The sequence below is a fragment of the Jaculus jaculus genome, chromosome 12 (assembly GCF_020740685.1).
Source record: "Jaculus jaculus isolate mJacJac1 chromosome 12, mJacJac1.mat.Y.cur, whole genome shotgun sequence".
Taxonomy (NCBI): Eukaryota; Metazoa; Chordata; class Mammalia; order Rodentia; family Dipodidae; genus Jaculus; species Jaculus jaculus.
The window spans coordinates 63,088,650-63,101,693 of record NC_059113.1 but is presented as its reverse complement, the minus strand read 5'-3'; the positions used below and the strand labels follow the sequence as shown (position 1 = coordinate 63,101,693).

General features: G+C 39.9%; 1 protein-coding gene across 6 annotated transcripts in view; it reads left to right on the top strand.

Moving 5' to 3' along the window:
* Gkap1 (G kinase anchoring protein 1) overlaps positions 1–12,751 on the top strand; it is a 114,501-nt gene extending 101,750 nt beyond the window's left edge. For all 6 annotated transcript variants that reach the window (XM_045131758.1, XM_045131757.1, XM_045131759.1 and 3 more), the window contains 3 exons: positions 9,662–9,732; positions 10,960–11,037; positions 12,436–12,751. In XM_045131758.1, the coding sequence (XP_044987693.1) occupies positions 9,662–9,732; positions 10,960–11,037; positions 12,436–12,483 (197 nt within the window). In that variant the 3' untranslated portion in view covers positions 12,484–12,751. The remainder of the gene's footprint in view (positions 1–9,661; positions 9,733–10,959; positions 11,038–12,435) is intronic.
* Positions 12,752–13,044: the final 293 nt, after the last annotated feature.

Here is a 13,044-nt window from a genome sequence, read left to right as displayed (position 1 = left end):
TGTGTCTGGAGTTCATTTGCAGTGGCTAGAGGCCCTGGCATGTCCATTCTTTCTATCTGCCTCTTTCTCAAATAAAAATATTTTAAAGAAACGAGTTACATACTTCCAACATGTACCATTACAAACATTTATAATCAACGATAAATGGGAGCATAGCAAGGAGTGATCAGACCCAAGCAAGACTGAAATCTTATACCCCAGCAAACACCAAATCCTGTGTCCAGTATCTGCAACTTGTGATAAAATCTTCAGGGTTCCAAAAGGCTTGGGTAGATCCACCCCTCTAGCTGGGCTGCCTGTCTCCTAAGCAGAATCTGCCACTTGCCCATAGTTTTTCTAAGCAGCTATCCCATAGTCCTGGCATCTCCAAAATTCTGAGGTCTCCATCAGATTCACCTCCACAGCTTCATGCAGTGGCTTTACAAGACCTCCTTGTAGGGACTTGCCCTTGCCTCACATTGCTTGCCCTCAGTGGCTGTCAGGAACCATGGTAAAATATTCCATGACCTCCATCTTACATCTTTCATTCTTCCAAATATAATACCATGTGGAGAGTTCTTCCAAGTTCTACTATCAGCCCAAGATAAAGTCTGGCCTAGGATAACGGTTGTAGCTGCCTCTCTATGCTATTCTTGGGAAATAGAGACCCCTTTCACCTGTTTTCCTTTTGGCCTTTTCCTTTCAGAAGAATTTGCATTCTTCATGTCTTGAGCCTTCAGTGTGCTGGATTTTGATCTTAAAATATCTGTTCTACTGTCCCAGTGCACAGCAGTTGGCTTATCTTTAGTGGTGGTAATTTAACAATTATAGCTGAAATGGTTGCAGTCTCCAGGCCTGGAATTTTAAACTTGTTCACAATTCTTTCCATGACAAACTTCACATTTGGTTTTTTGGTTTTTTGGGGTAGGGTCTCACTCTAGCTCAGGCTGACCTGGAATTCACTCTCAGGCTGGCCTCAAACTCTCTGTGATCCTCCTACCTCTGCCTCCTGAGTGCTGGGATTAAAGGTGTGCACCACCACACCCTGTTTGGTTTTTTTTTTGTTGTTGTTGTTCGAGTTGAGGTAGAGTCTCACTGTAGCCCAAACTGACCAGGAATTCACTATATAGTCTTAGGCTGGCCTCAAACTCCCAGTGATCCTCCTTCCATCTGCCTCCCAAGTGCATGGATTAAAGGTGTCTGCCACCACACCTGGCTGAACTTCATATTTTTTATATCTTTCTGCTTTGCATTTTGTTCTCTTTCGTTTTAAATTTAAATCAGGCCAGCAGAGAAAACCACATACTGAATACTTTTCTGTCTTGAAATTTCTCCACTGAAACACATTAGTCCATTATTTTTAAATTCAACTTTATTGAAGTTCTCAGGACACAGGCAGAATGCAGTCAGATTCTTTGCCAAAATATCATACAAACTGTCTCCAGCCCAGTTCCTGATAGAATCTATATTCTCCTCTGAAACTTCAACCTCCATTTTCGGCAATTCTTTCAGACTTTTGGTCTTTAAAACTCCCACCAGAATACCCCATTAAGCTCTGCATAAAGCACTGTGGCCTTCTCTAGTCCAGAGTTCCAAATTCTTTCACATTCCTCCCATAAGCCAGTTACAAAAGACTTAAAAACCACATGGTGAGGTTTATCACAGCAATGCCCCCATTTGTAGTTGCCAGAAGCAACTTACAGAAGGAAAGGGTTATTTCAGTTTAAAGTTTTGAGGTAGAGTCCATGATGGCTGGGAAAGCATGACAGGAGCAAGATGACAGTGTCACAACATCTTAACAGCAGAGACAAATAGTAAGAAAATGCTTGTGGTACTCAGCTAACCTTGTCTTTTTAAAAATATTTATTATTTATTTATTTGAGAGAGAGAAGCAGAGAAGCAGAGAGAGAGAGAATGGGCACACCAGGGCCTTTGGCCACTGCAAACAAACTCCAGACAAATGTGCCACCTGTGCATCTGACTTACATGGGTCCTGGAGAATCAAACCTGGGTTCTTTGGTTTTGCAGACAAGTGCCTTAACCATTAAGCCCTCTCTCCAGCCCAGATTTCTCCTTTTTATACACTTCAGGACCCCAGGTCCTTGGAATGGAGTGCCTACAGTTAAGATAGGTCTTCCCACCTCAATTAATCTGATCTAGAAAACCTCTAACAGCCACACCGAAAGATTTTTTTTTTTCTTAAAAATTCTGGGTCCTATCAAGTTGACAAATGTCAATTAACCATCACATTTGGAATCTCAAGGTGCTTTTTAAATGTTTTTTTTTTAATTGACAATAAACCATGACAATTTCCTCGCCTCTACTACTTCCCCTTCACAAATCCACCCTCCATCATATCCCCTCCCCCTCTCAATTAGCCTTTCTTTTATTTTGATGTCATCATCTTTTCCTCCTATTATGAAGGGTAGTACCAGGCACTGTGAGATCATGGATATCCAGGCCATTTTGTTTCTGTAAGATTGTATTTTAAGCACTCCTACCCTTTCTTTGTCTCTTACATTCTTTCCACCACCTCTTCTGCAATGGACCCTGGGCCTTGGAAGGTGTGATAGATATGTCTCAATGCTAAACACTCCTCTGTCACCTCTTCTCAACACTATGGTGTCTGTTGAGTCATCCCAGTGGTCACCACCATCTGAAAATAGAAGCTTCTCTAACAAAAAGAGTGGCATTAATATATGGGTATGAATGTTAAGAAAAGTGCTTACAGGGCAGTTTGGTGAGCATAATATATGCATAAAGCTAGACAACAGTGTTACTCCTCTAGGGCTCATGACCTCCCCTGCCACAGGCTTTTTGACTAGGTTTTCAGTATTAGGGATGTAGATGTATTCTGTCCCATGGAGTAGGCCTCCAGTCCAATTAGAGAGCAGTTGTTTTCCCCCATCATAGACATGCCACTGTTTCACCCATTGGCTTATTAGGCCTGGATAGCCAAACTTAAGGCTTTCAATGTCCACTTCTGTTTATCACTGCTGATGATTTCTCTCTCCCATAGGGCTGCATGCAGCATAGCTTTTTCCAGCTTTCTGTCCACAGGGAGGAAGTTTTCATTTGAGCTCCAGCTTGATTTCTCAGTGACCAGCAGCCCAAGCCTGTGGAGTCTTCAGCAATAGGGTCTTACCATCTATTTCTGATGGGAAACCAAGAGCCTTGGCAATGGCTGTAAGGTTTGGGGGCATCAGGCACCACCCTGGCCAACAACTCACTGGAAGGTATCCCATCCCTGAAACTGAAATTTTTCTCATAACAATTTATGGCTTCTGGGTGTGCTATTACCAAATCAAAGTAGTTTTAATTCACATTTTTCTAATGGCTTCAGATGTTGTACACTTTTTTTTTTTAATACTCAAAGGTCATGTGTTGCAATCAGGTTCACATTGCTGGCAGAAAATACCCAATTCATAGCAGCTTGTGGGACGAAAGGTTTATTTTGGCTTACAGACTCAAGAGGAAGCTCCATGACGGCAGGGGAAAATGATGACACAAGCTGAGGGTGGACATCACTTCCTGGCCAACATCAGGTAGACAACAGCAACAAACACTGGCAAGAGGAAGCTGGCTATAACACCCATAAGCCTGCCCCCAACAATACACTGCCTCCAGAAGGCTTTAATTCCCAGATTACCATCAGCTGGGGATCTAGCATTCCTGAACACCTAAGTTTATGGGGGCACCTGAATCAAACCACCAGATCATGTATATTTCTCCTTTTGAAAACTCTCTACTCAGGCTGAAACAGGAAGGGAATAGCAGCTCTGCTATCTGAGCTGTACCTGAGCAAGTCCTTGTCTAGAGAGTGGTAAAGCATTCGCATCTGGACCCCAGGTCACAGTCACAGGCTGGTATAAGGAATGTAGGTGATAGGCTTTATGAAACAGGATTCAGACAGTAATTAAACATCAGACAAGCAAGAAAGCATCCATTGACATAGATGGGAGCCCCCCATATGGGAAACTCAACTAAGGGCTAAACTTGGGGGGGGGGGTTCAAGTATGTTTTCGCTCTCTCTACGTATATTTGAAGGTGTCCTAAACCAATTGATTGTCAAAGTTTAGTAGTAACCAGAGGATCTCTCTCACTAATAAATAAAAATATATTTTTTATTTTTTTGTTTATTTTTATTTATTTGAGAGTGATAAGACAGAGAGAGAAAGGCAGATATAGAGAGAGAGAATGGGTGTGCCAGGGCCTCCAGCCACAGCAAACAAACTCCAAACGCATGTGCCCCCTTGTGCATCTGGCTAACGTGGATCCTGGTTAATCGAGCCTCAAACCAGGGTCCTTAGGCTTCACAGGCAAGCGCTTAACCATTAAACCATCTCCCCAGCCCAAGTAAAAATATTTTTAATATTTATTTATTTAATAAGCAGAGAGAGAGAATACCAGGGACCCTAGCCACTGTAAATGAACTCCTCATGTATGCGCCACTTTGTACATCTGGCTTTGTGGGTATTGGGGAATTGAACCTGGGTTGTTAGGCTTTGCAGGCAAGCACCTCAACCACTGAGCAATCTCTCAAGCCCATAAATAAAATTATTTTAATAAATAACTAAATAAAATGGCATCTTGCTGTTGCTTCAGTCAAGGACAGTGTAGAGATTTTTACCTGGCTTTCCTCCCTTTACTGCTGCCGTAGGCAACTTTTCCCTAAAATGTGTCTGCATTAACATTTTTTTTTTTTCAAAGTAGGGTCTCACTCTAGCCCAGGCTGACCTGGAATTCACTATGTAGTTTCAGGGTGGCCTCGAAATCACAGCAATTCTCCTACCTCTGCCTGCCAAGTACTGAGTTTAATGGTGTGCACCACCACGCCCAGTGTGCATTAATTTTTTAATATCAAATTTATGCAAAGAAATCATAATCCATAAAAGAATATATATATTAGCTATGAATAAATGAGGAAATCTTTTAGATAAAACTAATTATAGAACTATTGGACTGGAGAGATGGCTTAGCAGTTAAAGCACTTGCCTACAAAGCCTAAAGACCAGAGTTTGATTCTCCAGTTACCATGCAAATCCAAATACGCAAGCACATGTATCTGGAGTTTCTGTACTGGGGTTGGAGGCCCTGATGTGCCCATTCTGCCTCTCTTCTCTGTAACTCTCTCTGTTCACAAGTATTTTAAAATGTGTAAATAAATATAAAACTATTTTCCTTTTTTTCTCTCTCAGGGCAGAATCTCACTAGCCCAGATTGACCTGGAACTCAATCTGTAGTCCCAAACTGCCCTTGAACTCACAGCAATCCTCATACCTCTGTCTCCCAAGTGCTGGGATTAAAGGTATGCACCATCACACCTGGCTGTTGTCCTTAATACATACAAGTCATATTCCAACTGTAGTGCCTATGAGACTTGCTTGGCACTTAAAAAAAAAACTGAAACAAGCCCACATTGAAAAATAAATAAATAAATAAAAAATAAATAGATAGCTGGGTGTGGTGGTGCACGCCTTTAATTCCAGCACTCAGGAGGCAGAAATAGGAGGATCACTGTGAGTCCGAGGCCACCCTGAGACTACATAGTTAATTCCAGGTAAGTCTGGACCAGAGTGAGACCCTACCTCCAAAAACCAAAAAAAGAAAAAGAAAAAAAAAGATACCAGGAAAAATTAGATATGTCCAACTTTAATTTGAATTATAAAATAATATCAAAACAACATGCTGTCTGAGGCTTAAAGGTAAAATCCTCATCACCAGAAAAAAAAAATCTACAACAAAAATTAAAATTAGCCGGGCGTGGTGGCTCACGCCTTTAATCCCAGCACTCGGGAGGCAGAGGTGGGAGGATTGCCATGAGTTCAAGGCCACCCTGAGACTCCATAGTGAATTCCAGGTCAGCCTGGGCTACAGTGAGACCCTACCTCGAAAAACCAAAAAAAGAAATCACAAATATTTTGAGAATAAAGTAAAACTCAGGGTGTAATGGTACATGCCTTTAATCTCAGCACTTGGTAGACTGAGGTAAGAGGATCACTGTGAGTTTGAGTCTACCCTGAGACTACACAGGGCTAGAGTGAGATCCTACCTTGACAAAAACAAACAGAAAAAAAAAAAAAGTAAAACTCATATCTGTAGTCATTACAGTCATGAACAAAAGTGAAAGAAAACAACAAAAAAATTAAATGAGTAAAAACTATAAATCATGACTGAAAGTAAATTCAAGCTTGCATTTTTTTAATTTTCATTTTTGGTATGTTTGGGTGTGTGTTCATTTGAGTGAGTGCAGGTACACACATGTCACAGCACACATGTGGAGATCAGAGGACAACTTCAGGTGTTACTCCTTGCTATCCACCTTATTTGTTTCAGGGTCTCTTGTTCCCTGCTGCGTTCACTAGGCTAACTGGCCCACAAGCTTCTGGGAATTCCATCCTGAGTCCTCATCATCAGTACACTATGATTACAGATTTGACATACAGCATCTGGCTTTACTTTATATTCTAGGGATGCAAACTCAGGTCCTAAGTAGCAGGCATTTTATCCACTGAGCCATCTCTCTATCTCCCTAAGCCAGTTCTCTCTCCCCCTCTTTCTCTCTCTTTTGGACAAGGACTTGCTATGGTACTTGCCTCATTCCTCCTTCCTTGGCCTCCTAAGGGTTGGGATGCAGGTGTGTACCACCATACCCAGCTGTACTGTTAATTGTCACACAGGTTACTGTGATGAAACAGGAGATGATGAGTGATAGGAAAAGGCATTAGTTTAGGTATCAAGTCTAAGAGTAATTCAGGCTTATGCCTCTTATTAAGTGCCAAGTGGGCCATTTAAAGAACAAAATTATAGGGCTGGAGAGATGGCTCATTGATTAAAGGCACTTGCTTGCAAAAGCCTGAGGCCTGGGTTTCATTCCCCAGTACTTAAAAGTCAGATGCACAAAGTGGTACATCCATCTGGAGTTCATTTGCATTTATTCACTCTCTCTCTCCTTCCTTGCAAATAAATTTTTTTAAAAGTTTTTAATGAAAGGAAAAAAGGCTGGGCATAGTAGAGCACACCTTTAATCCCAGCACTCAGGAGGCAGAGGCAGGAGTGTCATTGTGAGTTCCAGGCCAACCTGTAGCTACAGATTTATAGGTCAGCCTGAGCTAACGTGAGACTCTACCTCAAAAAATATATGTAAAAAATAAGAAAATTATGAAGAAAAATATTTAGGAAGCATATTTGTAATTAGATAAATGATATATAGCATTGTTCTTTAGGTATATGGTGTATAAATAGGTAAAAATAACATTGCCCACTAAATAACCATTGTGAAAAGTTGTTCTCAAACGTAGATTAGGACTGGAGAGATGGCTTAGCAGTTAAGGTGCTTACCCGCCAAACCTAATGACCCGGTTTAATTCCCTAGTACCTATATAGTGTCAGATGCACAAGATGGTACATGTGTCTGGAGTTCGTTTGCAGCAGCTGGAGACCTGGCATGCCCATTCTTGTTCTCACACTCTCTCTCTCTCTTTGCCGGGCATGGTGGCACATACCTTTAATCCCAGCATTTAGGAGGCAGAGGTAGGAGGATCACTATGAGTTCCCAGGGCAGCCTGGGACTATATAATGAGTTCCAGATCAGCCTGGGCTAGAGCAAGATCCTACCTCAACCCCCCGCCCCCCAAAAAAGATAAAGCCAGACATGGTGGTACACACCTATAATCCCACTTGTGAGGCAGAAGGATAGTAAATTCAAGACCAAACTTGGGCAACAACACACTGTTTAAAAATAAAGTGCTGGCGATTCATCTCAGTGGTAGAACACCATAATCAATCAATCAACAAATTATTTTAAAAATAAAATAGATAAAAAATGGCTATTAGAGCCAGGCATTGTGTTGCTGCCTTTAATTCCAACATGGAATAGGCAAAAGTAGGAAGATCACTATGAATTTGAGGCCAGCCTGAGACTACAGACTGAGACTATCTCTCTCAGATAAATTTCCAGGTCAGCCTGGGCTAGAGTGAGACTTTACCTCGAAAAAAAAAAAAAAATTAAGGGCTGGAGAGAGGGCTTAATAGTTAAGGTACTTTTCTGCAAAGCCTAAGGACCCAGGTTTGATTCCACAAAACCCATATAAGCCAGATGCACAAGATGGTGCATGTACCTACAGTTCATTTGTAGGGGCCCTGGTGCACCCCCTTTCAAATAAATAAATAAATAAAAATTTTTAAAGTGGCTATCACAGGGCTGGAGAGATGGCTTAGTGATTAAGGTGCTTGCCCGTGAAGCCTAACAACTCATTTTTTAATCTCCAGGGCCCACGTAAGTCAGACACACAGTGACACAAGTGCACAATGTCGCACATGCACACAAGGGGGTACATGCATCTGGAGTTGTTTGCAGTGGCTGAAGGCTCTGCTGTGCCCATTCTTTCTCTCTCTGCCTCTTTCTCTTTCAGATAAATTTTAAAAATGGCTCTCACAGTGCCAAAGATATAGCCTACATGTAGATCACTTGCCTAGTGAGCACAAGACCCTGAAGTTGATCTCAACACTGAAAAAAAAAAAAAATTTACAGGCTGGGGAATTGGCTGTGTGGTTAAAGGCATTTGCTTGCACAGCTTGTCAACCAGGGTTCAATTTCCTGGTGCCTGCATAAAGCCAGATACACAAAGTGGCACATGTGTCTGGAGTTTGTTTGCAGTGGCAAGATGTCCTGGCATGCTCATATACTTCTCCCCCCCTTTCTCTCTCCCCCTGCAAAATAAATAAAATATTTTTAAAAAAAATGGCTATCAGTGGGCTGGAGAGACAGCTTAGCGGTTAAGGCACTTGCCTGAGAAGTCTAAGGACCCAGGTTTGATCACCCAGGACCCCCGTAATTCAGACGCACAAGGTGGTACATGCATCTGGAGTTCATTTGCAGTGGCTAGAAGCCCTGATGTGTGCGTTCTCTTTCTCTCTCTCTCTCAAATGAATAAATAAAATATTTTTAAAATAAATAAATAGAAGTTTGCTTAAAGATGAACCTAGAAGCCAGGCATGGAGGCTGAGGAAAAAGGATTGGCTAGCCTGGGCTCCAAGCAGGACCCTATCCATCAGTAAATAAATTAATTAAAGTATCTGAAGTTTGGTTTTTAGTTTGGGAATTGTTTTGTTTTGTTTTGTTTTTGTTTTTTTTGTTTTTCGAGGTAGGTTCTCACTCAAGCCCAAGCTGACCTGGAATTCACTATGTAGTCTCAGGGTGGCCTTGAACTCTTGGCAATCCTCTTACCTCTGCCTCCCAAGTACTAGGATTAAAGGTGTGCACCACCACACCTGGCTTAGTTTGGGGATTTTTGTTTGTTTTGAAACAGGGCTCATTATAGTCCAAGAAACCTGGAGCTCACAGAAATCCTCCTACCTCAGCATCCCAAGTGCAGGGATTAAACGAGTACATCATTATGCCTGAGTCTAACATTTTTCTTTCCTATGTAAATTATTTTAATTTTCTTATATGGTCATCCTAGTTAATGCAGATGGAAAAATTAATCATATCTCTGCAATTAATATTTGACACCACAAAACTTAAAATTCCTACGTGAGAAACAAGACCTGTGCAGGGTCTACATCCATTCGGCCCAAAGTCATTCTGGCTTCACTGTATTTACATGTGCTTTCACTAAAGTACTTGAGTGACTGAAAAAAATAACACTGCTGTTTTCCTTTTTTAAAATTTTATTTTCAGTGAAAGACAAGGCAGAAATACTTCTGCAAGTTGATGAATCACAGAGTATCAAGAATGAGCTGACTATCCAGGTAAAAAGCTGTGGAGCATATGTGACTAGTTTTCTTCAGCTGTTCTTGCTAAATAGAAACGCAGCTCAATTTTTTAAACTTTTGACATTTCTTACCCATGTATGTAATCCCATTTTGGTCATAATCCCCTCCTGTTACCTATTCTTGAAATATAGCTTATTAACACAGAAATAAGATGGTAGAAATTATGCTTTGTTATTTTTTAAATGTTTTTTTTGGTTTATTTTTATTTATTTATTTATTTATTTATTTATTTGAGAGTGACAGAGAGAAAGGGGGGGGGGGAGAGAGAGAGAGAGGCAGATAGAAAGAGAAAGAATGGGCGTACCAGGGCCTCCAGCCACTGCAAACCAACTCCAGACACATGCGCCTCCTTGTGCATCTGGCTAACATGGGTCCTGGGGAATCGAGCCTTGAACCAGGGTCCTTAGGCTTCACAGGCAAGTGCTTAACCACTAAGCCATCTCTCTAGGCCAAATTATGCTTTATTATTACATAGTGTTAAATAAAGCTTGTTTATGTTACTAAAGGAGATAAATATGTGCTAAAGAATTGGGAAAGAGAGCCGGGCGTGGTGGCGCACGCCTTTAATCCCAGCACTTGGGAGGCAGAGGTAGGAGGATCGCTGTGAGTTCGAGGCCACCCTGAGACTACATAGTGAATTCCAGGTCAGCCTGAGCCAGAGTGAGACCCTACCTCAAAAAACCAAAAAAAAAATAAAAAAATAAAAATAAAAGAATTGGGAAAGATAGACCTACAGAGACCTGAGTTCAAATCTCCAGCACCCATATAAAATTCCAGGCATTGTGGTGCTTGCCTGAAATTCCAGTGCTGGAGGAAGTGGAGACAGAATCTCTAGGGTTTTATTGACTAACTAGTTTAGACAAATTGGTGAACTGTAAATTCAGCAAGAGACTTTGTGTGAAAGAATAAGGTAGAGAGCAAAGTTGAGAAAGACACCTGATGTCAACCTCTGGCCTTTAGGTACATGTGCATACACCCACACAACACATGTGCCAATACACAAACAAGCATAGACACACACTCCTTCACATCCTTCTGCCTTCTAACAGTAAGCTTACCATAGCTGTCTTAGTTTTGTGCAATACCTTGTTAATATCGAGAGCTTCTCTGATTCATATTTATCTAATTGTCAAAATTTATCAGAATTATTATTATTCAGAATTACTGTATTAAATGAACAGTTTTGTTTCTACTTGGTTATAGGTGACTTCACTTCATGCTGCATTAGAACAAGAACGATCTAAGGTGAAAGTATTACAAGCAGAATTAGCCAAATACCAGGTATGCCGTTATAATTTTGAAGAGTTTTAATTATAAACATTTGGAATAGATACAATGTAAGAATAAATGTTTTGTTTTTAGGCAGAAATTGAATCACCATATAATATATTGCTGTTTTGTTATTTTTTTATTTATTTGAGAGAGAGAGAGAGTGTGTGTGTGTATGTGTGTGCGCGCATGTGAGCCAGAACCTCCTGCTACTGCAGACAAACTCTAGACACATGCACCACTTTGTGCATCTCACTTTGCGCAGGTACTGGGAATAAAACCTAGGCTTTCAGGGTTTGCAAGCAAAAGCCATTAACTACTGATCCATCTCCCTAGCCCAGACAATTTACATTTTAGAAAATGTTAAGGTACTCTACATATTGCTATGTATAGCAATAACCAGAGTTATTCAGAAAAGCCCTAGGGTAGCCACCCTTTTGATAATCATCTCTACAAATGTATTGTGCATGTTCATATCGCTCCTGGCATGCGTACAGCTGGGACTGCGGATGACACTGAAGGAAGGCACATAGTGGCGCGTGTACCGTCACATCCTAAGTTATATCTCCAGATAACATTTCCCTTTACAGTTAAAACAGAGTATTTGGAGTCAGAATCACTGGGAAGTTTCTTGAATTATATACTATAATCCAATTATAGATGCGGGACAATGCCACAAGAATTTTTAAAATATTGCTACATAGAATTAAGTTTGGATATCATTGCCATAGTTTGTAAAAAATAAAATTACAAAACTCTTATAATAGTTGAAAGCAATATTTATGGTTAAAATGATGGGTAGGTTATACAGTTCTGTACCTTTTCTACAATAAGAATTTGCTTTTTAAATTGAAATAAAGCAGAAAAATGTTAAAACTAATGTATATAAGAATGTTCTTTTAAGCTGTCAGGAACCTCAAGACAAATACCATAAATGATGTTTCATATGCAACAGATTACAGGTTTAATTCACGGAGCAACAAAAAAGTAAAACCTACTTATTGGTCTACAGATCACATTTGTAATGCTGTTTAAGATGAACAAAACTAGACAGAACTTGAGTCATAAATTGAATTATTCAAAAAATAAAGACGTGAATTACTAAACTTTCTGCCCTTAATGACCAAGTGAAGTATATGGTTTATTTTTGTGTTGATCAAAGACTTTACATTTTTTTAAGTTCTAAAATGTTAAAATGAGCTCTAATAAATAAAACATTTAAGATCCTACTAATTAAGCCTACATAAATTCATATAGAAGCACTTAACCATTTTCAATAACATTTATAAAAATAATTAAATAAAAATAATTTAGTGGTATATCCCAAAATACTTTTGTCCTCATATATTAAAATGAAAATGACCCCAGGTGGTATTTCCTCAATAATCTGTTCTATTTTTTTTTTTACAGGGTGGCAGAAAAGGGAAAAGAAACTCTGAGTCAGACCAGTGTAGGTGATTGAATAACCTGTGAAGTCAACACAAAAGTTAAAGCTTTCAGGTTTTTGCAAAAATGTGTGTATTTAATGCTATACAACTGCTAAGCTATGCAGTTCTCTCTGAAGGAACTAAAAGCAACCAGCTCACTAATAGTCTATAACTTTATGTTCTTTTGGCTTAAAGTTAAAAAGAAATATAGAATTCCAACATAACTTGATTATTGTTTACTGTCCAAACTTCTTATCACTTTAGTTTTTCATCAGTCAATAAAATTAATTTACCACTAATATGTTTGAAGTTTTTTTTTTTAATTTAAGCACAGTTTCATTCTGGCTGAGGCTGGCCTTGAACTCATGATGATCCTCCTATCTCAGCCTCGCAAATGCTGGTATTAAGAGAATGTACCACCCACCCAGTCTTGTGAACATTGTAAACATTGCTAATAGCTCAACCACTTACTTGGAGTCTTTGAGCTCAATGAATCTTTAGTCAGCATCACTTTCTATGCACTAAACCTCATAGGTTATGCAAGACAAATGGAATATGGCTAATCATTTCAGGTGGAGATAGTTAAAAGCAA